The sequence below is a fragment of the Oreochromis aureus genome, linkage group 15, assembly GCF_013358895.1.
Source record: "Oreochromis aureus strain Israel breed Guangdong linkage group 15, ZZ_aureus, whole genome shotgun sequence".
In the NCBI taxonomy this organism is placed as follows: domain Eukaryota; kingdom Metazoa; phylum Chordata; class Actinopteri; order Cichliformes; family Cichlidae; genus Oreochromis; species Oreochromis aureus.
Window position 1 is genome coordinate 11,131,145 of NC_052956.1, and position 27,292 is coordinate 11,158,436.

Genomic DNA, 27,292 nt, shown 5'->3' on the forward strand with positions numbered 1-27,292 from the left:
GTCTTGTATAGGAAAACATTCACTCGATACTCTGTCAACATAAAACATTCTATGTCACAAGGTGCAGCTACCAGGGCTCTTGTAGATGTTGAGTACTCCAGTAAAGTAATGAGGTAAGAGCCTCTCTAGCAGGAGCAGAACGTCCTCCAGCTCCTCCAATATCCCCACAAGGAGGTAGTTCTCCAGCACATTCTGTTTGGCCCTCTCCAAAGCCCATACTCCTGGCTCTCTGTGTGAGACAGAAGGAAAATAAGACCAAGAGAAAGTTTGCATTAGAGCAACATTACTTGGAAAGAAATATTACCAAGCTTTTGTAATGCAACTTGACAAAATCTCATAAATACCTGCACTGAGGATGCTGTCCACAGAAGTAGGGGATGATGTAGAAAACCCTTGGGTTGGAGCACTCAGGGTAATTCTCTAGGATGCAAACATTGATGTCCTGGAAGCAGACAAGCACATATGAGTCTTTATATTTTTGCTTCACTAATAATTTATGTTTTATTTATTTATTTTTATTCTACTTGCAGTGAATTTGAGCTCAATCAGAATTGCAATTATTTGTTTTTGCCACTAGAGGATGCTATTCACTTGCACTGCCGTGAACCTGCACTGCTTGCCTGTGATTACCCCACAAACCAAAGTGCTCTGTCAAACCACATCTTGTGGACAAAGATAAGCTCTTCCCTCTCATCTCAGTTGATCTCGGAGGCTATGATACCACATAGGAAGACAGAGTAGTTTCAAATGACTTCATGTTTAACTTACTTAAAGATGTCACGATTAAGATAATGAGACCAGAGTTATGAAACTTGAAAAACCACTTATCTGAAAAGCGTAAGCTATTGAGTAATGAATGGAAAAAAGACAGTTGCAGGAGTGAAGCTGGCCAGCGACTGAGTGCCACGGAAACAGCAGTCAAATCCATGTCAGGTGACGTAAGCCTCAGGGATAGCAACAAGTCCTGAGCAACAAAACACTCCACGAAGCATGGCTCACATCCACATCCACACACAGCAGCAGGCACATGTGTGAGGCAAATTTAGAACATTTCGTCACAGGCTGTTGTTTAGATTTACACCATAATGGCTCTGTAATGACTAACTTAAACAGCAATTTGGCAAAAAATTGTCTAAGCCTAACATGGATCATCACAAAGATGGTCAAGTCCGACAGGACAAAAGTCCGAGTGCCTCATGAAGGATCCAAGCTGCTGCTCCTGCTGCTGCTGCTGCTGCTGCAGGTGCGGCATAAGAAATCATCTGAGTGCAATAGGAAGCTTGAAACAGAGATGCTGACTGGAGCGTAAACATAGAAAAAGGCATAAACCACGTGTAGAAGAGCATGTTTATATGCTTAAGTGTTTATGTGTCTTGGAGACATTTGCACACTCACTGTTAATGTTTCTATTAGCCTCGACTTATTTATTTCCAGTTGTATTTTCTGGCATGAGATAAAAGCCTTATGAGAACGACTCATTGAAAAAGGTTGCCATCGGGTCTGCTCAGGGTTTTTCATACAGTCTCAAACATCTTTTTCTAAGGTTGTACAACCTTTGTTCTCAGACTACATAAAGAAAAACTCAATCCAAAAGCCTGTTAAAACAAATGTGAGAAAGATCCTGGATCCTCTGTAGGAGGGGCAGAATTGCAGGCTTAAAGGCTCCAAACAGAGAAAAGACTCAACTACAATATCATGGACTTGAATTTATAATAGTGATATCACTTTAGCATCTATCTAAGCTGCAATCACAAGATGAAGCCTTGTGCAGCATGCGCTGGAATGACATAAATTATTCACTTGATTAGTTATATTTTTCTTGTGGCTGAACACTGTGGTACAATTGTGCCTCTGATTCACAGAGTGGCTGCAGGGCGTGTTTGAACTTTATGAGGGACTCCTCTCAGCTGTGCACTGGGAACAGGACTTATTGGTGATCAGTGAAGCAAAAGACTGGAAAACCCTTCAAAGGGAACCACAACAATACCCCAGAGGAACCTTCAGGACAAAAAAAAGTTCAGCACTGTACTATTGTTAGTGTACGAGTCTTGCGCAGACTTACGTAAAGTTTGCCATGTTTTTCTTCCATTTTTCATTTCACTAGCACAGACCACATCTTCAGTTGGACTGACATTGTTTCTCGAAGGAAAACAGTAGGTGGAATAAAGCTAGATCCAGGAATGGAGATCTAGACTGCGGTTTTGGGGAAGGCCTCAGTGACTGGAAGGCAGCTCGCGGACTAATGACAGGTTTATGAAGCGCCATTCTATTTAAAGAATGGTGATGTGAGTAGATCCAGTGTCATCAATTCTGAGTATGTTTTTTGATGGTAAAAGATGCAACAGCCATATACACTAAAACAAACAAAAACAGACAGAAAGTGGCACATTCGCTGACAGAGACCCTCATGCGTCAACATTTAGGCGATTTCTGGGAATCCAGCCACAGCTTGTATACAACAACGCACACACGTACACACACACACACGCGCAGACAATACGCACTCTCTTTAGAAAACCTTATTAGTATTTCAAAGAGAGTTCCTGTGCGCACACTCAAGCTCATTGTTCCTTTTCTCACTGTGGATTATGCCAACAGAGCATTCACAGAAACTGTAGCAAAACAGGCACTAATCTGTACAATGGTCTCCCATTTCACTGAATGGAATGTAGACATAAATTAAATCAGGGGTAATTGATGATGTTAACCTTTCCCATGGGACATTTTGCCTCAGTTTTGCATTCAAATTTGAGAAAACAAAAAAAGAACTTTTTGTTTGCATTTGCTATCTGGAGGCAGTGGAAACACGCTTTCGCTTTTTGAGTTAATCTTGTGAACACATAAGCAAGTGGTTGCCTTTTAAAAAGGTACATCAGCATTTATAGTAAAGATTAGAGGTAATAACTGTAATTTTAATATTCTTTTAAGTTTTAGGCCTATTTTGGGCTTAACCATTCCATTTATTTTTCTGGTAATTTTACAAAATGGTCTTGAGGCTTCCTGACCGAATTTAATTTTTAATGTTGGTAATCCACTTAACACTGACCTATGAATCATTCAAGCAGGAAAGGCATCTAACTCAAGGGATGAACCAGCGTCGTGTCTACACAAAACAGACAAAATAGCAAAGAAACTATTTAAACTTTACCTTTAAGCACTTTTTTACTTGCAGCCTGTCACAAGAAAACAGAATCTGTTCCCATGTCTTTAGTCGAATCTATAAAAATGCCAAAGTTGACAACGTTTGACATATCTCGGCATAGTTTGCAGTGTGTCCTTAAAGAAATTTAAGGCAGCAAAACAAATTAGGTTTTAATTATTAAAAGAGTCGGGACCTATGCTTTGCACTCATGCTTTTCCTCAGTACACAAACCACAGAAATCCATAAAAAAAGAAAAAAACCTGTAATGAGTGAACCTCATGTGTTCGTTGTGCCTTAGGCCAACAGTATGACACACCACCTGTGTGTTATTGTAGTCAAGGCAGGCTAAGGCAAGACTGGTGCCAGTAAAGCCTCTAATATAATTTGTGTATTTATTTAATAAGTCTACTTGTCATTTTAAATGTTGGATTATTTCAAATTACTGTGGGAATCTCATCTGATCGAACCAGTATTTCCAAGTCTTGAGAAAAAGCTGGGCCCTTTAGGTTCAGTGCAGACAGACACTCATTTTTTATAAGTGTTTGCAAGCATATTCATATGTAGGCTGCCACGCATGCACTTTGTACTTTGCGGCAAGACAGAGGCTGATTTATTACTGTCAGCGGGTGCATCTGTATTTTGTTTTAATTCATAAAAAAAACATGCACATGCACACAATCAAACACTCAGCTCAATACAATATAAATTATCCAACCACATCATTCCAAGTTGGCATTTTAAAGCAACTTAAATTTGCATAATGGTTCACAAAATAACTGCGCATGTGGTAAATATCATGTGTGTCTGAGTGTGATTAAGTGTGTGCGTGCTATGTTCAAGTGACCAGTGCATGCCCCGGCTAGCAACTGACAGCGCTCTTTCATCAACACCTCTCATACAAAACCAACGCAGGGCTGAAGCACACCAGGTGGAAGATACAGCCATGCCCAGTCTGAGGGGTGATTCTTAACATTAGGGGTACTCTTTCCGAACATAGTAGTGGACATTCATCTTTCCAATACTGTCAGTGAAACTTTAACCATGAAAGACCTACTTAATCTCCCTATAGAGGTGACTCGTTTGCCAAGAATCACTACAGTCCTCCTCCTCTTTTTCCAAAAGGAAATGGTCGTGTGAATATGATGCCTTTCACTGATTTGATATTCTTTGTTTTTCATGTTTATTAATTTGTTGCTTATATGTTTGAAATAAATATTTGATTGATCAATTGATACATGAAGCCCTAAATGTATCTTTTTGCATAAAATACATTTCTGTGCATATTCTGCAGTGTATACTGTTTTCAGCAGCCGTGTACACCGTGCAGATGGAAGGCATGTTTTTGCAACAACTGTTTTTTTGGTTTTACTGATTAGATACTAGAACTAGGTTGCTGCTGTTGCTAATAAAGACAGTACAAAAATAACATCAGGAGCAGCAATGTAACATAAAAAGCAAAGTAGGAAAGGAAAGGAAAACTGAGCTTGAAAAAGTTTTGATTTATGAGATGCTGCCATGAGACACTTTATGCCAGTACAGTAAGACAAAATCTGTGGATCACCATCAACATATTAATTCCTGATATTTTCAGAGCTTTTGGTCAGTTACTTCAAACCTTATAAGACACTCTAGTGGTTTAAGTACAACACAGCATACCTAAACTATACTCAATTAAAGGATTAAGCACCAGCGTTAAAATAAAAATGCTTCTTTACCATTTCTGGAATACTTTCTCCTCATAAGTGTATCTAAAGCTAAATGCACACACAGGTAGGCTAGTCGATGACAACACAGCCTTCCCCTCTCCTTTAACTGTAGCAAGGGGCCCCTGTGGTCTGCATACTTTAATAACTCAACTCACATGGTCCAAAACTCCAGGGCAAACAGTGCAATACTTAATTACAGCGAGTCAGACTCAAGCCAGAATGACATTCGCTCCTCTTGTTAGCTTCTCAGAACAGCCTCCTGAACCCTTTAGGTCTCTCACAGCACTTACTGTGGGAGGAAAGAATGAGAAGAGTTTGTGCCTCATCTTAAACAAATATTAATACGATTTTGTTTTGACCTCACTTTTGTTTTGACACACCGTTTTCCGTTTTCGCTGGATTCCCCCTAAATTTCAAATGAGGCTTGCGCGTCTCACTTCAGGGGGATTTCCGACCTCCGATCAGATGCTTCATCTCACTTTTATGTCATCTGCTTAAAAAGTATATAGGGGAATGGAGTGAACACAAAAAAATAGTAGCTTGAAAATTACAGTATGCTTCCAAATGGTAGGTAGAGTTAAAAAAATGGTATGCAGTGACTTCAGTATGGCGCTACAGGGATAAACAACTCTGTGAGGCAGATGTAGGATACCAAGTTTCTGATGTGGTAAATCGAGTCTTTAATTCGAATCCTAATCAGATTTATATATTGGGTTAGCGTCAGACTGCCATGGGTTTACAATTTGCCATCCACCCTCGAGCAACACCACATGTGGAACATCTTCAAAGAGAGTAGAGTGTGGTTTTAATATATTGCTTATATTTTTGAATTTAGGAAGTTAAAATTTGTCTCGAGACAGCAACAAACAGAAATACAGAAGAAAATGGCTAAAGCAGAATATTAACGTCAGGAGGATCATTTCTTCTTAACATTTTCTTTAAAGAGATCCTACAGTCTAATTACAGTGCAGTGTAGAGTATCATTACTACTTATATGTAGAGCATGTATAAACATTCCTCAATATACATGCCTCTATAATTAAAGTCTACATCACGGAAATACCAGAATAAGACTTCATTATGCAACATTTCAGTTCATGTCTCTACTGAGCATCACGTTGCAAAACTAGTGGGCCTGCAACCAAAGTTATTCAAATTTAATGCACTGTTACCGGCCAACCAGTGATTCACGCATAACAACTAAGTGTGTTAGCTTGTCAAACACTTCTAATGCATTCATATTTCAAATCACAAGCATCTCTGGCACTGATTTAGCAAATGTCAATACGAGAGCAAATGGGTTTGGGGCACTGGGACCAGCATTAAAAGCAGACAGAGGAAAAAGGTTCAATATTTGTTTGACTCATTAAATGATACTGTTATAGTTTGTGGGCACTGGATATTGTGGGATCACAACACCATGGCAACCAGATGTCTTCCCCCCTCAAAAGTCACAGCGTCACCTGCTGTTACGAGTGTGTTTTCTTATTGTTGAGAGCTTCTCTGATTTGGTTTTTGAATTTAAACATGTGAACATCAGATTTTTGCAAAGTGGTTTGTGGACTATAATTATGACCACATAGACCTCATGGTGGTGAGTTTTTAGCTAACCTTAGCCAGTTTGGTTAGTATCTGTGAGTTACATGTGATGGCCCACTCCACGCTGCCTTCCTGTTGGCCTGTTTGTGTTGCAGGTGTCATCTGCTGGCATTGGAGGGCTGTTGTGTCCCATTTCCCATCAGTAACACTGTCAACACCCGGGCCCAGTGTGCCAATGCTTTATAAAAGCCATCAAAGTTGCAGGGTGGAGGCTCTCCTATCTGAAATAACCTTTTGGATTTTGTTTGTTTTTTGGGTTTTGCACTAAATGTTCCATATGCCATTTTTTCACCCCGACTACACACGCCACGGATGATTTCTTTCCTTGTTTTTTTTTTTTTATTTAAAATAGTATTTTCATTGGAATTTGTGTGCATCTTCCCCACTTGTTTGTGACAAGTACGAGCTTATCTATTTAAATGAATTTGTTTGTGGCTGTTTTGTTTTGTCGTTTGGGTTGTTGCCATTACATTATATTTTGTGTGAAGCATGCAATATGCATTGTGTTTGCTGCAACCTGTGTCCAGGAGATATATTGTGAGTCAGAACTAAGTTGTTTGAATTTGACTTGTTTGGTTCATTTGAACTGTCTCTGTCTGGTAAGTTTTTGATCCTACAGCTGCTCTGTGTGTGTGTGTGTGTGTGTGTGTGTGTGTGTGTGTGTGTGTGTGTGTGTGTGTGTGTGTGTGTGTGTGTGTACACACCTGGGCAGGTGTGAGCTATTAGCAGTGATTGCATGGTTCTCTAGTATAGTAGGTGAATTGTAGGCATTGCAACATGGCCCATTTGTGCTAGTTGTAGGTTTTTTGTTTTGGTTGTGTCAGGTGAGTCACCAGCTTGCTGCTGTTTAAATGGCCCACCTCTAATTTCAAGTGAAGACTAGGGTTCATAAAGTAGGTAAGCAGAAGGGGGCTTTTCCTTTAGTTTAGGGACATGTTGTATCTTTCATGTACTAACCGACCTGGGGCAATGCTGTTTGCTGGCTTTGGGTGTTTTTTTTTTTTTCTCTTCCTGGGTCTTAGACTGAATCATGGCAGTGATGGAGGAATTTGTTGCATCACCATGTGACGGTTTTCTGGATTGTTGTACAAAAGTTCACCTTCTGATAGTTACAGACAATTATGAACTTGATTTGACTGGTCTTGGTGATAACTGTCATAAAGAAAACAAACTCTGAGAGTAACTTACAGCTGACTGAAATAGGAGAGTTAGTGGCTGTGCAAATGAGAGCTGATCAGACATTAATACTGTCACGTGCTGTTACACCAGGAAACCTGGCTTTTGAACAGCAGAATCAGAATCATCAGAGTCAGAATAATTTATTAACCCCTAAGGAAATTATGTAAATGACTCATTTTGTTGCAAATGACATATGAAAAGAAAAAGCGAAAGCTGGGGTTTGAGAGGCAAAAGCTGGAAATGGAAAAGGACAAGCTGGAGGTTGTTAAACAAAGGACAGTTGAGCAAATGCAACATGAGAAACAAGCAAAGATAGACTTGCAAAATACTTGGCTGGGTTTGGTAAGTGTTGGTGGAGGAAAGAGTCTTACTGGGGTTACTAAATTGGTGAACAAATAATTGTTGGGGATTGGCAAATGTTTTCAGTAACTTACCGTTTGTGACTGACAGCATGTAGACTCTGGGTTTTTTGCACTAACCGACACTGCATACACCATTTCTTCGCCAATGCACTTTTTTACACTTCTTATCGTACTGACTAAACACAGCATGAAGTTCTTTCCTTGTTTATTTTAAATGAAAAAACAGTCTTTTAATTGGCATTTGTGTGCATCTCCCTTTTTTAGTCATGGCCCAGTTTGTGATAAAGGTCCACCATATTAATAAGATCTTTAAAAAAAACAACTTGAGCACAGACTACTTAGGCAGCATGTTTATTACCATTGACCTACTCAGACCATCGCCCTTTGTGAAAAAAACTGCTTTAAAACCATTCTAAGAGACTTAAACCACAATAGAGGTTCAGATCAAATACCCCCCAAACTAGTTGCTTCCTGTTAAAAGGGAGGTTTTCCTTCCCACTGTCGCCAAGTGCTTGCTCATAGGAGGTTATCTGATTGTTGGGGCTGAACTGAATTGAACAGATAGGAATGACCTCTTCAACAACTGTTTTTTAGATTATTTATCTGAATTTCAGGTTCGGGATCACAGCTCATACACTCCCTTTCTGGTTCCACGACTATATAAACCTTCCTACACTATAAGTTATTTCTCGATTTTGTGCCCCACCCTTCCCCACTTTTCTCAGCTCTCACGCCTCTCATTAGTATTTGGGGATTTGCCAAGCCCGGGAGCAGCCACCACTCCTCACTGAGGCCTTCCACAAACTGCTGTCTCAAACTTTGGTCTATCCTTATGCCACTTGTCATTCTCTGTTAAGAATCACCATCAAATCAAATTGAGGATGTGGTGCCTTCTAGTGAACTGAAGCGTAGCACGAGAGGCCAAAACTATTTTTTGTACTATGCCGTAAACATGTTTCTCCTGTAAAGTTGACCATTTTGACATTGGAGTTTATGGGAACTCTTTTGCTTTTGCAGCCAGCCTCAAGTAGCAAACAGCTTTGAAGAACCGCAGTTTTTGCCGCTCTGGTAATGATTCCTTTTTGTTAGTCTCTGAGGCTGTGGTTAGTTCAAACCTCTTTGTTTATAAGAAAAGCAATACATTTATTCACCAGCTTGGTTTCTTGTTGTTTCATTTACAGCAAGGAGAAAAAAAATGAAAGCCCAAAAGCCCAAACCATAAGACGCATATCTACGAGAACTTTAAGGAAGTAAGTCCATGTGTACTTAAGGTTTTTCAAAAATAAAATGTATCTCTGTAGAAAAGCTTCTCACCAGGTATCTCTCGTCATCTTTCATCCCTGGAGTTCGGATTAGGTGGTTCTGCTCGCCCCTCCAGTCACCAAAGCGACGGAAGAAATAGTTGGAGAGGAAGCGATTGATGGGATCCCGGATTATGTTGATATACACAGGCTGCTCTATCTTGAACCTGACACAGATAAATAAAAAGCACTGGGTAAGAACCAAATAAAAAAAAAAAAAACAACAACAACTCCTCCACATTTTGGCCAACACTCATGAAATACTTTTGTGGGCATTACCTTGTAAAGTTGAGGAAGTGAACATGTCTGGTATAAAGGAATGGCTGAGGAATACTGCTGATATTTTTCATTAGATCCACCTGGGAAAAAAAAGATACTCATTTGATGCGTCTTTTTACAAAAATTAATATGCATAAAATCAAACATCTGCTATGGGTACGGACAATTTAGACAAAACAGCATCTTTAATTTTTGTTTTTTTTAAAGAGAAATTAAAAATTCCCATCTGAGTTGGTTAAATATTTGACCTCAAATAACCTCTCATAAAATAAACACGTCATTATGTAAATAGCTATGGGGCGGCTTGGATTCACAATAAAGAATCAGAATGTAATATCACTGTTTTGTTCATCTCACAATGCTCATCACCTCAACATCTTGGATCTTTAGCCAAGATTTTGCCAACACTTCTAAAGCTGTTATTCAAAGTTTCGTCACCCTCTGCAGAATGAACAAATAAATCAATTAAGAAAATGAAATAAAAATATTCCCACTGGGCTTCCAGGTCTGCAAAGAGAGGCAGGCAAACAGTACAACTACAGAGTGCAGAACAGCATAAATACTAAGCAACTGGATCCAAATTCTTAGTCATTCCTCACATAAAAGGTTCCATATTGGAGTAATTCACTATGTAAGATCCAGTTATCAAAGTCACACATGTAAAAAGTTAGTTTAATTCAAGTTATGTCTCTGCATCAGTAAATCATGCAGTATGCCTAATTTAAAAATAATAAAAACACAGAACAATGACTCAAATTATTGGCTAGCTTGTAGCGACCTTTGAGTATTTTGGGTGGCTTTTACTTTAAGATGTGAGAGTGCAGCGCTCTTATCCAGTTTGAAATATACTAAGCTGCATTTGTCTATTTGTATGCAAGCTGTGAATTTATTTTCCCCTTACTCATTTGCCTTTCTTTATTCCAGTCTCTGTTGTGCAGTTTAACTTTGGCAAGTTAAAGTAGCTAAGCCTTTAAAGACAGAAGATAAGTGTAAAAGAGATTATAGGCCCAGTCTTTCAGTATGGCCACAGGGGAAGTTAAAAAACACTGGTACTTTGAGTCCAAAGATGAATGTACCTCAAGTCCAAGTAGCTTCTGTTACCCATTTGTCTTGTCTTACTTTAATTTTCTTTCATTTCGTCTCTCAAGTTACGGAGACCTTTTCTCCTGCACCAGAGTCACTGTTAATTACATGACACATTGTTTTCAGGAACCTTTTCTTTTCATTTTACCAGTGATAAAACTGCAATAAAGTTCATCCTATTTCCCAGTATCAAAGCCCTTTCGACCAGTGAGCAGGAATCGGCACTGCAAAGCCAGGAAACAGACCACATATTACAGCTCGAGGTCATATTCATGTGAAGTTTAAGTCAAAAGGTGTGTTTGTGTGTCTGCGTGTCATCAGTTTTATGTTTCGACAGAGAGATAGAGGCTGAGGACTGTACTGAGAGGCAAGGCTAACCCACAAAATTAACTGCAGAAGATGGGCAGAAATGGTCTCAAGGCAAGGTTATAATGGAAACACAAGCATGACCATGTCTAGCATGAAACAAGCTCAATGGAGAACAATGTAGGTGATTTGAGGACAAGGAAACAAAACATAGGATGGAGGAGTTGGGATCACTAACTATATATAAAGGACTGACAGAGCTTCTGATAATTAACAAGTCCTGAAAGCACCTTAAAATCTGTATTATTTTCTACTGGCTATCAGAGGGCAACTGCTGTGGTTGGGGAAAAAAGGTCAGATAAAGAACGGTGTCTGCTTCAAAAACACCAAAATGGCTGAATTGCTCATCATTTGACTTGTGTGGGTGCCCTCATAACTCCTGTGATATAATTGCTTCTTTTTTTTCTATTCGTCTTTCAGCTTGTCCCTTTATTGTCGACACAGCGAATCATCTGCCATCTCATCCTATCCCTAGCATCCTCTTCATTCACACCAACCCTCTGCACATCCAACTTTACTATCCGTGAATCTTCTCTGCGATCTTCCTCCTTTCCTCCTTCCTTGCAATTCCACTCTACCCAAACCCCCTCTGTCCAAACCATCTCAACCTTTGTCTCTCTCTGTCTCCAAACCGCTTAGCCTGAGCTGTCCCTCTGACATACTCATTTCTAACTCAGTTCATCCTAGTCACTCCCAGAAAACCTTAACATTTTCAACTGTCACCTCCAGCACGGCTTAATGTCTATTCATCAGTGCTGCCATCTTTAAACCATACATGACAGCTTGTAAACCTTCCCTTTCACTCTTGCCGCTATTCTTCTGTTACAAATCACTCCTGACACTCGTCTCCACCCACTCCACCTTGCCTGCACTCGTCTTCACCTCTCTTGTGGACTGTCCATTGCTTTGGATATAATAGATTTGGATATAATTGGTTCTTCTTGTAATGCCTTCCATACTTATCAGATGCTGTCACTGTCACCTCTGAATAACAATATTGTTGCTACAGAGAGCCATAGTCATTTCTGTCTACAATCTGCAATTTTACATTGCTGCAAATTCAACAGCATGGTGTGCTTGGGTAATGAGGATCTGTAAGTTGTGACTTTAGCACCTTAAACCCACATCTTCAATATCTAGGGGAATCTGGATTGTTGAGATGCTACCTTTTATAGTGGTGCAGAAAAAGAGCAAGAGAACTTCAGCAATATAATCTCAATAAATCAGTCTGTTTTTGTTTATGTGTTTTTTTGTTGTCGTTGGGTTGTTGTTTTTTTACATTCCATGCAAGGTTTCATTTATTTATTTTAAAAGGAGTGGCTGAAAGGGCTTCTTTGTGTTCTGCATTGGTCCATGTCCACCTTTTTTCATCCAGTGGCAAAACACAGAGCATGGCTCTACCGGGAGAGGTGCCTGCTGTTAGATCATTATCGCAACGAGTACACACAAAACCCTTCAAAAGGAAAACACAGTCTTTGCAGAAGAAAACGAAAATCTATAAAGCTGCAGCAGGAGAAGAAGACACCAACTTGGCACATTTAAAATTCTCCACTACTGCACAGCAGAAGGACAGTGGAGGTGAATTATGCATTACAAGGGAATAATGGGCATCACAGGCACATTAACAAAATGTCGCTGGAGGCGAATCCTTAACAAGTTGGAAAGTTTCTTTTTTAATCTTGGCTTCCAGGTTACATTTAAAGCAGCGGCTAGATGTCAATGAGCCAAAACTCTCTCAGTGATGAGTTTATGTGTCCATCAACAAGCGCCAGGAGAGACCAAGCACAGTTATTTCAGAGGTTACCAGCAGCAGCAAACTAAATGCAAGGCAAAGAAAGGTCGATTACATGAATTTCTTTCAAGCCTTTTTTTAAATACATGAATACATGACCTGCAGAAAAGTGCAGAAGCCCTTTCCTCACATCTATCAGGTAAGGTTAAGAAAAGTTTGTGTTTGTTAAAGTTGCTTTAATGCGTTACTTTTCCTTCTTTCCGTTTCCCATGATCCATGACGTCAAGAGTAAATCTTAAAATACAAGTGAAAAGTAAATCTTGGTAAGTTGGGTTTCACTTTAAGACGTAAAGTATTGTCATCGTCGCAGAATAAAGATTACTGTAATTGGCATAAACAGTTTCTTAATACTCTCAACACGTCTGTAAAACTGGGGCCGATTCTCAAATCTTACTTATAACGGTCATGTTCCCTGTCATTACAGTTTCAGTCTTTATTTAAAATGCTCTCTGTCAAATGAACCGATCGGTGAAGTAACAGTTTGAATGACCTCTTAAAAAACTACATACAGGCAGCTGTTATGTCATAGACTTACTATTTGGATAGCAACAGTAATATGTATACTTGTTTATGTACAGAGAGTGGTTAATCTGAGGCCCCGATCAGATTTGGGCTTCACCCCCCTCTTTTCTATAAACTCAGTACATTTCCACTCACTCTGCTTCCCCCTTCTGTGGAACTCTCCTGCTAGAAAAGTAAAAAAAATGTAAGAGTTGCATTAGCACTGTGGAATTTATTAAGCCACTCTACAGCATTTATTACTTTACTTGAATTACGTATATAAATGTACATTTTAAAAAACATTTTCCCCTGATGTTCCCACCCCCGCGCCCAGGTTAACATGCAGGCACTGAATGCATTTCGCACGTTTGCTGTGTTTGTGTGTTTTTCAGCCCCACCCCTTTGGTCCGTCTGGCCAGACCTCACTTTCATTCACCAGAAAGAAAGTGGAGGACGGTCTGAGATTCCAGGCATACCTGCAACCCTCTGAGCCCCTACTACCTCCTCCCCACAGCTCTGGTGGTGTCCTCACAGGGCTCATCAGGGGAAACGAAGGGGGAACCACAGAAAGATTTGACTGCTGCCCTGGGTTCAGTTTGCCTTTATATCTCACAATCAACTTATTATAAGCCTAAATAATCAGTAAGTGTGGTAAGGTACACACTCTTATCTTTGGCCAGACAGTGGTAGGAATCATGACTTCGATTGCAGACAAATGGATGGTAAAGAATTTTTCTCCTTGTTTTTTAAAGGTCTTATGTTTATTTTTTTATAATTATTATTCAGGAAATGCCACAAATCTCTTTCAGTAAGCCTGTTCTGGTGCATAGATAGTTCATGAAACTGTACGCCTCAAAGCCCACAGCAGCTTTGCAAAGTTCCAGAGAAACATGGCACCATCACTTTTGGTAATCAGCAAACAAGGCATCGACCCTGGGCAAACCCATTAAAGCACTACTGGGAGTGCCAGCAGGAAACCCATCCAAAATTGCAGTCCAGAGCCAGAACCACAACTGATGAGACCAGCATTTCTAAACTTAGGTGACATGCGTCTGGTTCTGCGTAAGTCAACACAGAAGTACACATGCGAGAAGAACACACAAACACAAGCACAGACTTACACTCTTAACCGGACCCCCCTTTGCTTAGACACTGGAATGTGCACAGTCTTTCTAAAAAGATGTTTTATACCCCGTGAATTAATGAGACTAACCGTGTTCTGCCACTGTCTGTGCAGCCAGCATTCAGAGATTGATGAATGGGCAAACAAGTAACTGTTTCAATATTAGTTTAATATTTACATCAGTTTGGTCAGTAATGGTTATATATATTTAGTATCTGCTGACCATTCACAAGTGGTTAGCAGTACCTTACTTCGAAAGAAGGCTGCAAATGTGAGTCATTGCTGCAGCACTCCCACACAAACACATGATTAAATTTCTTTTTTACCCAGATGGCTGAAAAGAGCATTGCATTACTGAAAAAGTGAACTCTTAAAGTACATGTGACTGGTATATGATACAATAATTCTAAATAACCCCAACCCAAAATACAAAGAAGAGAGAAGTAAGATCACACAAAGGCGAGGACTCTCAGCTCCCAAAGGAGACCCCCCACCTCCAGGAGCATAATTGATCCATACATGATGGATGATTGCGAGCATATTTCGAATGAAGTTTGATGCTGCGGGAGAGGAGATCAGAAGTTAACGATAGACAGTGATATAGATGCATTTGATGCTGAAGGCTTGTGATGAGTAGACACGGTTGAAATGGTGTCTAGTTTATATGACATTGATGCCAAAAAGACAAGATTTACTGTAACGTTTGCTATTTTAATGCACAGGAAAAGATGGGCATGGGAGATGAAGTAGCAACAATGAAAATTCAGGACAGCTGTTGAAAGGATGAAATTTACTACAGAACAGATTTAAAAGCAGCTAAGAACGGACAAGAAAGAGATTAGTGATATTGAGCGATTCTTTGAATTCTTACTGGTTTTTTGGAAAAAAAAAAACCCCAATACCAGTGAAAGGAGTGGCATCTGTGTAGAGTTAATTTGTGTTGGAGGACATTTAAAATGTCAAGTTCCTAAAAGAAGATACCATTTAAACTCACAAGCGGGGTCACCGAAGGCACATTTGTGATTTAGAGGAACTGTCATGGGTAATTATGCTGATAAGCAAGGGTGTAACTGATGCAGCGAGAGAGTAGCAATGAATGACTGGTCAAGAAAGATGATGCACAGGGCTAGTATCAAGTGCCAGAAAAGGGAGCAAATTGGGGCAGGAAAGGGTAAGAAGAACGTTTTGTGAGGAGCACTATCAGACTGATGCTGCTGAGTTTCTCTGAGTAAGAATTAGATGGTGCCTGCCATGGCATGAGGAACTTGGAGGATGTTGTCGCTTTTTGTTATTATCGATGTGGATCCACTACCAGACTTTATAGAACTGGCATCAGTAGAAGGGAGAATTGGCTCTCAGTAGTTCAAGGACATAGCAACCAGTACAGGGAGCTAAAATGTAGCCAGGTGATGAAAATGCAATAAGCAGTATTTACATCTGGCAACTTATACTAAGAAAGTTGATGAAGAAGCCGGTTGAATTGTTAATTAATCAGTGACTGAAGTTTGCCAACATTTAAAAGCCATATAGTGAGACTGATGTGCCAAAGAGAAGTGCAGAAGATTTTTGGAAAAAAAAAAGGTTAAAAAAAAGTGGCATCCCAGTGCCAAAGTTTAGAGCAGAAAGATTTTTAATTTGTAAATGTCATCAGTGGTTTCTGGTAGGAATGGTATAAAGAGTAAAGAGTGTTTAATGGGTTTGACAAGCATTGGATTGAACGCAGCCCCAGAGACTTGAAATGATGGGACATCAACAACAAGGGCACTTAAGAGCACTTTCATTTGCATCATTTTCCTATAGCTTCTTGATTGAACTATGAGGAATGACTGTCACAAGTGTGACAGAGTACACCACAGACCACCGTAATCCCATTTGAGGCAATAATTGTATATGATAACATTTCGTTGCTATGTTTTATCAAAGCTAAACTCAAACCAGGAGGATGGTCAACTGTGGGGATGGACAAAGATTTGGCAACCTGGTCCTAGAAGTTGGAGCAGATAAATATAACAAGTAGGACAGAGAAATTGCATCTGGCAACCCGCTGCCTGCAATGGGAACTGAAGTATGTTGAAAAAGTAAGATAGAAGAAACGGAAACTGGCATCCTGGTGCTAGCACAACTGTGGAAGTAATGAACGGATGGTGCTGAAAACGATGCCATGAACTATGTTCTTGAAGGTAGAGGCTCATTGCTGCTCAAAGATTAACCTTGCTGTATGGGCAAGTGGAAAGGATACTAATGCTGTAGTGGGGTCAGACTAGAATAATAATAATTTGATTTTCCTGGTCTTGGACCACGAGCTTCAGGAGGGTAAAACACTTTCAATAAGTTAGCTGTATTTTTTGAGCAATCATGGCTCATCCCTTTCACTTGGAGGACTCACTGCAAATTGATTCAATTATCCCAATCACACTCCCAGTTTATTAAAACCATACTTGGATAGAAAAACACAGTTATAGATTGACCTCCTCAGAGCCCAGACCTCAGCAATATTAGAACAGTGTGGGATCATCTTGACAGGAAATGGAACAAAAGGCAGCCAACATCTAAAGAAGAGCTTTGAAGGTTCTTCAGAAAGCCTGGAGAACTATTCCTGAAGACTATTTACAGAAATTACAAGAAGGTTTACTATTTATATAGTTTCTATTGAAGGATGAAGGTGGTTAACCAAATACTGATTTTCAGAATTGTACATACTCTGTTTTTCCCTTAGAAAGCTGCAAAAACTTTTCCAAATTTGCTAGCAAAATCTATAAAAATGATGGGTGGATCAAGACTTTTGCACAGTACTCAATATATCAATTAGAAAAAGATTTAAGAAAGGGCATTATTTATACACCTTAGCATTTTCACTCTTATTCCTACTAGCATGGCTGGGCACTACGTCTTAAAAAGCTGTGGTATTTTTAAAGGAACGCAGTTTTTCCTCTGTAAACCCAATGCTCATGTCCTCAAGATATTCCAGGAAATAATAAAAGAAGATTCATGATCCTTCAGTCTTTTTCTCACAATAACTACAAAACAAGCACTGAATAAACCGCTGCTGTTAATTTGACACCGACCACACAGTTATTTGAACAATGCACAGTTGCTTTAGCTTCACCTGGGGGACACACGCTGCTACTCGAAGGATGTGACAATATCACCTGGCTGTTTAACACTGTAATGATTTAGACCTGTTTAACTACACTCATATAAAAAGAAATGATGAATGAGTTAGGAAGTAGTTTAAAGCTGACGGATTTGAAGACCACAAACCCTCTCATGAAAGAAATTATTTTTTTCAGTGTCATTTTTTTCCCATATTTAACCAGGACGATTAAACTGTCCAAGTAAAAGGGAAGAGAAGAAAAGAAAAAAGCTACATTTCCATGGCAAACTAAGTTTAGATTGTTTTAAATGATCCAAAACAGCTATTAAGGGACCCTGATGTAGACTTCTGATAATTCGGCTATCTTTTTGTGTAATGGTTTCTACAATACACTTGTTGTATTATTTTACATGTGAGATGGAGTGCTTCAGCGAACCTTATTTTTGGTACTAATCTTGCATCTACTGCTCTGAAGAGCAGCTGGCAGATTTTAAAGCCTTGTGCCTCTATTTTTCTTCTTTTGATGAACTATTAAAAGGACGTTTTTTTCATAGCTAAACCACAAATCATTTTTTAGGATGAAATAGGATATTGTTTGGGGCTTCCACTGACTGTAGTCTTATTTAGAGCCTCCAGGACCCCAAAGAGATTTTCAACATTATTTTACACAATTCTGGATTACACACACACACACACACACACACACACACACACACACACACACACACACACACACACACACACACACACACACACACACACACACACACACACACACACACTTTCATTTCAGCGAGGACATCTCATTGACATAATGCTTTCCCTAACCGCTTACCATAACCCTAATCATTATAAATGAATGCCTAATCCCAATCTTCAACCTAAACCTAACCATAACCTCATTGTAACCCTGACACTAAAACCACATTTTGAACCTCAAAAATGCCTTCAAACTCTTGGGAACTGTCCCCATAAATGACTGTTGGTCCCCACAAGTATAGTAGCATGACAATGTTCTGTCCTCACAAAGATGTATTAACATCTAAACATGTACACACACAAAATATAATATGAAAAAGATAGATTTTTCTATATTTTGTGCTTTCTCTTTTGTTTTTGTTCAGTTTTTTGGTTCCTTCTGTTGTTCCACAATATAATGTGTTATCATATGTTAGATCTTCTGCATAATCTTCTACCAATCTTTTAAATCCATGCATCACTGGACCACAGCGTGATCTGGGCTATCTTACCTGTTCATGCTTAGTGAGGCGTGTTTTGTTGTGGATGTCAGAGGAGACCAGGTTGAACTGGTGTTTCTCAGCGAGTAACCTCAGTAAGATGACCACCGTCCGGCTGCCGCACTTTCCCACCCGATTATAAATCACCTGGCTTGGGAACGGGAGTACCTGCGAGGACAGAAACACACACATGTATTTTGTATTTTACTTTCACTGTTGATAAGTGAAATGTGCATTTACCCTGTGCTATTTGACTATAAAAAAAAAGCAGCTAAGGAAAAATTATTGTGAAAAAAGCAGAAAAAGGGAAATTAGGAAATTCTTACGACATTCTCCTGTAACTTTGTGCCTGAACTTTGACCTCTAGTTATAATCTGCTCTCTCTAGAGCTGAACTAAACTGCCCTGACAACACATTAACAGTACACTAAAAATAACACACACAAAGACTAAGTATGAGTATACAGTGCTTCACTGTTTTCCCCTTAAGTTCCTCCACAGAACTTAGTCAAAATGATACTGAGGCAAAAATCACTTGCAAGTACACACATGACTCACCAATTAGCTCATCCATGATTCACAAACTTAAAACTGTCAATGCCAGTCCATTTCATTTCCAAGAAATTGACTAATGATTTTCGTTGGAAGGTTATCGCTGATGTGTAATTTAAATATGAAACACATTTAAGCACAAGGTCAGCAAGAATGCACTAATTTGGCATTTATCTCTACGAGTTCACAAGGCTTTCACAAGTGGCCCCTAAAGAATGAAAGCACTCTGAGGAAATTTATCAGTGAGAACACCCCCCTCCCCTCCCCTCCACACACACACACACACACACACACACACACACACACACACACACACACACACACACACACACACACACACACACACACACACACACACACACACACACACACACACACACACACACACACACACACACACACACACACACACACACACACACACACACACACACACACACAGCCTTATTTTTCTGATTCTCTGCTAAAAGCAGCCCCACCCCAGCACAGAATCAGTACAAACAGTGAAGGCCTCTCGGACTATTTGCCAGAATTCAGTGGAAAAGCAGAGAAAACAATAGGACTGATGTTGAAGCATTCAAGGAGCTAGAAAGAAATGATGAGAGGGCCAGAAGAGAAAGATGACACCACTGTATCAATATCACTTCCCGCATATACTTCCCAGAATCAAAGCCTGTTCCTGGATTTCATTAGCAAGTGAACAAGTTTGATGCAAATACATGAGAACATGCCCTCAGATAAAGAGGTAAAGAACTGAAAGAATGACAACATAGCTTCAGTTAGGATAAAATTATGCAAGTTTAGAGATTTTTTTTAATTACCCAACAAGAAAAGTTGATTATTCCAACAAAAATAGAGAAAAAAAAGAAAAAGAGCGATTTCGTTACATTTGGGAAAAGTTTTTGAGCTGACAGGAAATAGATCTCTTGGACAGCAGTTCAACTTTCCACAGTGTTTGCCAAGTAACTACAGGCTGAAATACATTCAGTGTTTCACAGGACAGCATATCATGACAAATGACTGTCAGACTTCTAACATCCTGCTGCTGACTAACAGAGGAATAACAGCAGACATGCCTTCAAAAGTCCAAATCTCCCGCTGGCACTGACAACACAGAAAGGGCAAGCTTTCAGCTTGTGCTATTGTTGTTCCCACTCTGTAGAGCTTGGTTTCTGATACACGCTGGGAGAAATGTCCACAGGGTCTGCCAGTAAGGATTCTGTCAAAGAGTATTACGTAACCATGCTGTTTCCCATCATGTTAGAGAATGACACTTTTTTCCTGTTGATATTCATGTTGTTATGGGGTATTTTTTAATCTCTAGCTAATATCAAGCAGACTCGGAGATGAGCAGTCCACTTTCCTATTCTCCATTTTCCCCTCTCTTACTTGCTATTCCACAATTCTTCCCACACATTCACACAAAAAAAGTGTCGAGTTTTTTTTTTTTCTTTTGCACAGTTTGAAATGTGTCATTAGTTCAAAAAACACACATAAATTATTATGAGTTTCTCATGGCTGGACCGGCCATCTCTGACGTGAATGTGATGGATGTGATTAGCTGCAATTTTTGTGAAATCTTCAATCATTTAACAGGAAGTCTGAGAATATGTCCCGGTCGGCTGCGCATTACCACCACAGCACACACACTCATCTGTCTTTTGCAGCTGCTCCAGGAAAGCCACACACCGATATGCTGCTAACCTGCCCTTTGTTTGTGTTCACCCTGGTTTTATTTAGGACTGATCTGGGTTCAGTGCTCCTTAGTATCAACAGCTCATTTATCGCTAAGTGAGGGGTGGCAATTAGTGTTAGGGTGCAGTCGACATTCTCAGCAACTTCCTCTTTAATACTGACCAATCCATTCTTCTTCACTCTCATCCAGAAGAGGAGAAAGGGCCCTCAGTAGCAGTAAAAGTGGAGTTTCAATCTAAGTATCTAAATAAGCACCACTAATGCTTTACATTAGTTGAAGTGAACAGACTTGATTTGTGCCTTAACAAATGAGACAAGAATAATTCAATTCAGTTTTAATCATATAATGCCGAATCACAACAACAGTTGCCTAAAGGGGTTTTATATCATAAGGTTATGACCCTACATTAATACAGAGAATAACAATCAGATGACCGACTCTGAGCAAGCACATGGCAACAGTGGGAAGGAAAAGCTCCCTTTTATAACAGGAAGAAGCGTCTGGCAGAACAAGGCTCAGGAAGGTGCAGCCATCTGCCTTTGGAGGAGGGAACCAGGACAAAAGAAAGCTGTGGAAGCCCGATAAATAATAACTTACATAGTAAGAGAAATTAAGATAAGATACTTGTGCTGAACGGCCCTTTAGGATTATGCTTCAAGTTTTCTAGTTTAATTAATATGCCTCTATAAACAACAGGGTTCCATATGATGCTGAAGTTTAGCTTTGGTTCCTCTTATAAAGGGGGATGCTGCAGTAGAATAGGCCCATCACTGAAACGTTTGTCTTTATTGACAGTGTATGGGGATATATGATGTATTTAAGGTTGTTGCTTATGTGTTGTATTATGTGTTATTTGAGTAGATCATCATTTTGGGATTCTTCAGTCAAGGGGTAAAGGTACTAGACAAACTGCAGTACCTCTCAAGGTCTTGAGGGAACTATTGTTGCGATGCTATATAAATAAAATTGAATTCAATTAAAATAGTGTCAACAAGAGATTATGCTTTTCAGTAAACATGCCATTTTTGCACTTCCACAGCAGAAGTTCATAAGCACCATGTTGTGTTTGATGGAGCATAATGAGGTCCCCTCTAGCATACATCTGATCACCCCCCCCCCCCCAATCTGTACTTTTATCATTTATTTACAATAACAAATTCATCAAAGCTTTACTGGAGCCTTCCTAAACGACAGATGGCTTCTCCTAACAATTCTAACGATTAAATAAGATTAAATAAACTATGGAATTATACTGAAAAGTGCTGCAAAGTGTGTTTCATAAAGTGATGGATATACATTTCACACATGTGCAAAAATTGTAGAGAGGACATTCGTGTAGTGCTTGCACACACAAAGGCTCATAACTCTATTCTGAGAGCTGCGTGGTTTTTTCATACACCCTCATTCATGCTGAGCTTTCAACTCGATTTCTAATCTTTCCCCACATTTACCCGAAGCTCGACCTTCTGCACGCGCATGCTACGGAATGTCAGACCTCTGCTGAAGTTGCAGATCAACTGTAACTCTAGGGGGATGTTAGAACGATAATGAGAGATGAGGCTCATGTACTGCTTGCCACTGACATGGCATTTGCATCATCTGTCTGGGAAGAGATGACAGACGATATGGAATCAGTCAATGCAAGCAAATAACATATAATCACTAGTCTGTGCGTCCAGATGCGCAGACTACTCAACCTAGTTTATATATCTGGAGGCTGTATTTAGTTATCAAAGCTGCTACAGTGGTTGCACATGGCAACTGTCATCCAATTTGAAATCAGAGCCAGAGTGAAAAATCTAGGAACTTGATGGGAGCTTTAGGAATAACCCACCGCCAAATTAAGAAAATTATAGTAATAATAATGATGATGAAGCCTAAAAAAACAAGAAAGAAGTGTCCTATACTTACATGCAGTTAGAGCAATTTAATAGCTTTTAGTGGTCAGAGATGAAATAATGAGATAGCTTTCCAAAATAATGCTAATCAAATAAATGTTGAAATTATATCGTTATTAAATTTCTATACCGCTAATTCACAAAAAGAGCACTATACAAAGAAAAGTAGTACTATTCTTCTTAATTTGAGAATTAAGTAAAAACTGTAAAAAAAAACAAACAAACAACTTTGCGTGGGACAAAACGGTTTTAGCCTCTATAGCTAATTTACCTCCAAACCGTACAAGTGATGAATTTTTATATTAAGTATATAACCACACTGGAGCTGCCACACTAAACTTCTCTGAGAAGTCACGAATTAATCAAGCATATTATTCAACCACTAAAACTAATTTTTCTGTTCAGGAATGCAAGTAAATAATTATAATTTGGCATCCCAAATTTATTTCTGCTCTTTTGGAAAACAGTGAATTTGAAAACAACAATAATTATATTTTAGCATAAAAATATAATGATATGGTGGTGTAATAAATTGTTTAAGCACTGAAACTTGCTTGCTGAAACTCTGTTCAAATCGAGTTTGCCGACTGGACTTCCACAACTGTGCTGGGCGTCACCTCCACTCGTCCACTGCTGTTAAATCAATGTATGAACAGTCTACCGAGTGGGTGTCTGTGTCTATGATGCATCCACACAGTTTAGAGCTGCACCGTAATAACCAAGCTACCAAGTCCTAGCTGAGCATGCCACTACCTTGGTCCATTAACACCATCATTGGCTCTAAAAGAAAAACAATATGGGATGTTAAACCAGAGACATTCATCTTTTATGTACTACACCTACAACTAGAACGTGAGCAAAATTGTGATATCAATTTAGTTATAGACACAGTACACATCTTTAATGATATTTAATAATATCTGGTAATATACTTAGACATAAAGTAACAGATTCAATTCTTAAATGATCTCTTGTTGTTTTCAAAAGCTAAAAATATGCCCCGTTTCGCACTTTTCTGTGTCAAAATGAACTCCAGAGCTTCTGTGTTTGCATAATAAATATTCTAATAAGATGCCTCGGGACATATTTAAGCTGTCCAACTCTATTCATTCTTCAGGAGAAACTTGTGGAAACGATTTGTAATTTATTAGGCCTACTTTAAATTCATTTTCTGCAATATCCTATATGATATTGAAAGCTTGACATCAACCCTGCACTATGCAGTTTAGAGACTAAGAATACTTGTGGGGGCCTGCTCTAAGTAAAAAAAAGTTTCTTTCAGATAACAGTGCCGTGCTAAAAAAGAAAACTGCATAAAGAAAATTACGAGAATTTCTCCACTGTGTTCCAGCCAGCCACAGTTTGTTTCATGTACTGTAAATAAGACCCCACTGTTCTCTTTACGAAACAAACACCGCGGCTGCCAGGTTTGTCTGAGTGGCCAAAACAGGTTTGAAACACATAACTCACAAAGGCCAGATGTGATCTAACTAAATCCAAACAGCTGCTCACATCGGCCACAAGCAAACCTCGTAACCGTACTTGATAAAGCCTCAAGTTAGCAATGCAATAAATGCTGTGCCCGGGAATATAAACGCCAGTGACTCCTTTAACTAAAAAGTGAATAAAGCAATTAAGAAAGGGATTCAATGAGGTGAAAATGAGGTGATTGACTATAGAAGCACATAATAAACAAGGGGCCCGACGGAGACAGAAACAAGTTGGCAAGGAGAGAAAGAGGGAGCACAGAGGAGAGATAGTCCTGCAGACATGCAGCTGGATGAATACAAGGCCCCTGTGTCAGCACTCTGTGTACGAGAGAGACTGCGTTCAAAGCATTACTGTAGCACTGAAGCCAGGTCTAGCTGGTATTTCGAGTGCGTTTGCACGCAGTTCCCTTGCACAGACCAAACCATTATCCTAACTGCACTTAAGTGGAGCTGTGAGGAGATGGGGAGGTGAGAATGCAGGACAAAAAAAAAAAAAAAAAAAAAAAAAATTAGACAAAACAGGAGAAGGAGCACAGTGACACTGAGACATGATAACAGTGACTCACTCTTGGAGCAGGCTGTCCGTGATCATCCAGATACGTTGATCCACCTGCAAAAGCAAGTATCCAAGTTGAAATACTGAAAACATCATATTATATATATGGAGAGATTATATTTTAGAAAGTAAATAAGAAGTAAACTAACAAATAAATAACATGAGGATAAAAATGAGCTCCATTACATCAAAATAGAAAAACACCTGAGCTGTATCGTCTACACGAATGCTTTAGTTCAGCCACATTCTTAGATCTGATATCGGATGTTTCTTTTTTATCAAGGTCATTCCAGAGTATCTCTACATTTTTTGTTATCTATTCTCTTCCTAGGCTCGTGCATATACTGAAACCATTCTGGAGTTGATTAAATCAATGTTTAGGATCATCGTCCCACTACATCCTCCAACTCCTAAAGAACTTCCAGCTCCACAGCACTGCACAATCTGTTTACAGACACTGTATATGTCTGTGGACTGATGAACATTTAAACTAACTGAGAGAAGCTTGTACTTTTTCCAGCTTCATGCAAATCTTCGTTCTGGTCTTCTAAAACCTATTTTGTAATGACAGTTCTCATCAGCATACGCTCACTGTGAGCAGCACACTCAGATTTCTTTAAACACATCAAAGCGGTCCTATCGCACGCCTCGATTCTTCTGTCACTGACTGGTTTCCAGGTTCGCAAACTACTGACTCTAATTAGTTTTTGCTGATGCCAGCAGACCCGTGGATTCATATAGGTTTCCCAGGCTACGCTGCGAATGTTTGAACTTTCTCCCTTTTATGACTCTATGTTTATTTTTGGCCATTTGGAGTTTTTCAGGCAGTGGAAGACTACATTTTCAGAAGTCATAGTTGTTGTGTGAAAATTATAGAAAGAGAATAGTAACAAGGAGAAAAAATTAAATTTAATGCCACTAAGCCATCGTAGCAAATTTTGATCATCAACATGTCAACACACTGAAATATTGCTAAAAAAGCGAAGATAGCGAATACAAAATCAGTGACATCAATCATCACATTCTAGTTTCCACTGACATGTTTTACTGATGCGATCGCCTGTCTTTTAAACCCTTCTTCCTCTAACCACTTCCTCAACCGAAATGCTTCAAAACCCTGCCGCATCTAACCATGTGAGAGCCTGCATCCGACGGCGCAGCTCGACCCAGCATTTCCCCTTTCGCTCTACATCATTCGTCGAAACCGCACACGGCTCTCACACAGGTGAAGGTGTTGTGACGAGAGCCCTAGTTGAAGTAGCTCCATTCGTAGCTGTTTATGGAACACTATGAAGCTGTTTCTTGTGGGAATAATGGTGTTCATTGAAGGCTGTTCCTACACTGAGGATCTGTGGCCATCTTTCGGCGCTCCAAATCCAGGCCCAAGCCTGTGACAGCGACCTTTTCTTTCACTGCCTGTTTAGACACAAAGGCTGCCCATCACATTTACAGCAGTTAGACTGCAAGAAAGAAAGGGAAAAGACAAACTGGAGAGCGTGCATGGGTGGAGTCTGAGTAAAGTAACTGAGGAAATATTACATAACACAACAATTTCTCCTTTTGTCTCAGAAATGTGATCCAGAAGAAGCATTAAAGAAATGATGCGTGAACACACACGTTGGTTTATTTCAGGCCAAAGTTTCCCACTTGGCACATGCTTGTAGATGTTACTCTGCTGGAAGTTCATGGCTTTGTAAATACTGTTTACACTTTAGATAGTGGTGTGTAAGCTTTGGGTAATTAGTCTTACACTGACATAAAATCTGCCTGAGTCTCTCGCTTTCTCACACACACACACACACACACACACACACACACACACACACACACACATACACACACAGTAGTTACTATATATAAGACTTGCTTGGATTCAGTTTGATGTCGCGGCTCATTAATTCATCAGGCACCGGATGTATAAATACAGCTGCACTATGCTCACCCTCAGGTGTTTCTTAGTCCCGTTCTATCTTTTCATCCGTCTTTGTAGCGATTTCGTGGCATTACACAGTTTTCCCGAGGAATGCAGCGGCGAGCACACATTTGCACCTCTACTCCGAGGCATTTCAGGTCACGGCAGGGTGAGGATGCAGAGACGCAGACGGACTCTGTTCCTTCCTCTGTCATCCATCATAGACAACCACCCCCACACCTGCCACCACCGCGACCTCCAACCCCTCACTGCCTCCTGTGTGTGCTTCTCATTAGCGTTTTGGATAGAGGATTGGAACTAATTTTTTCCAGGGTACGAGGCTCGTAAAAGCTGACAGCTGCCCTCCGCCCCCACCACCCACAGAGAGAGGAAAATCAACTTAAAGAGCCACTGTACAGGGAAC

General features: G+C 39.7%; 1 protein-coding gene across 2 annotated transcripts in view; it reads right to left on the bottom strand.

Moving 5' to 3' along the window:
- The window catches only part of usta (uronyl 2-sulfotransferase a), a 58,383-nt gene that overhangs the window by 2,523 nt on the left and 28,568 nt on the right, over positions 1–27,292 (bottom strand). For both annotated transcript variants that reach the window (XM_031727632.2, XM_031727633.2), the window contains 6 exons: positions 24,967–25,010; positions 18,778–18,933; positions 9,569–9,648; positions 9,303–9,456; positions 345–442; positions 72–229 (listed from right to left, as the gene is read on the bottom strand). In XM_031727632.2, coding sequence (XP_031583492.1) covers positions 72–229; positions 345–442; positions 9,303–9,456; positions 9,569–9,648; positions 18,778–18,933; positions 24,967–25,010 — 690 coding nt within the window. The remainder of the gene's footprint in view (positions 1–71; positions 230–344; positions 443–9,302; positions 9,457–9,568; positions 9,649–18,777; positions 18,934–24,966; positions 25,011–27,292) is intronic.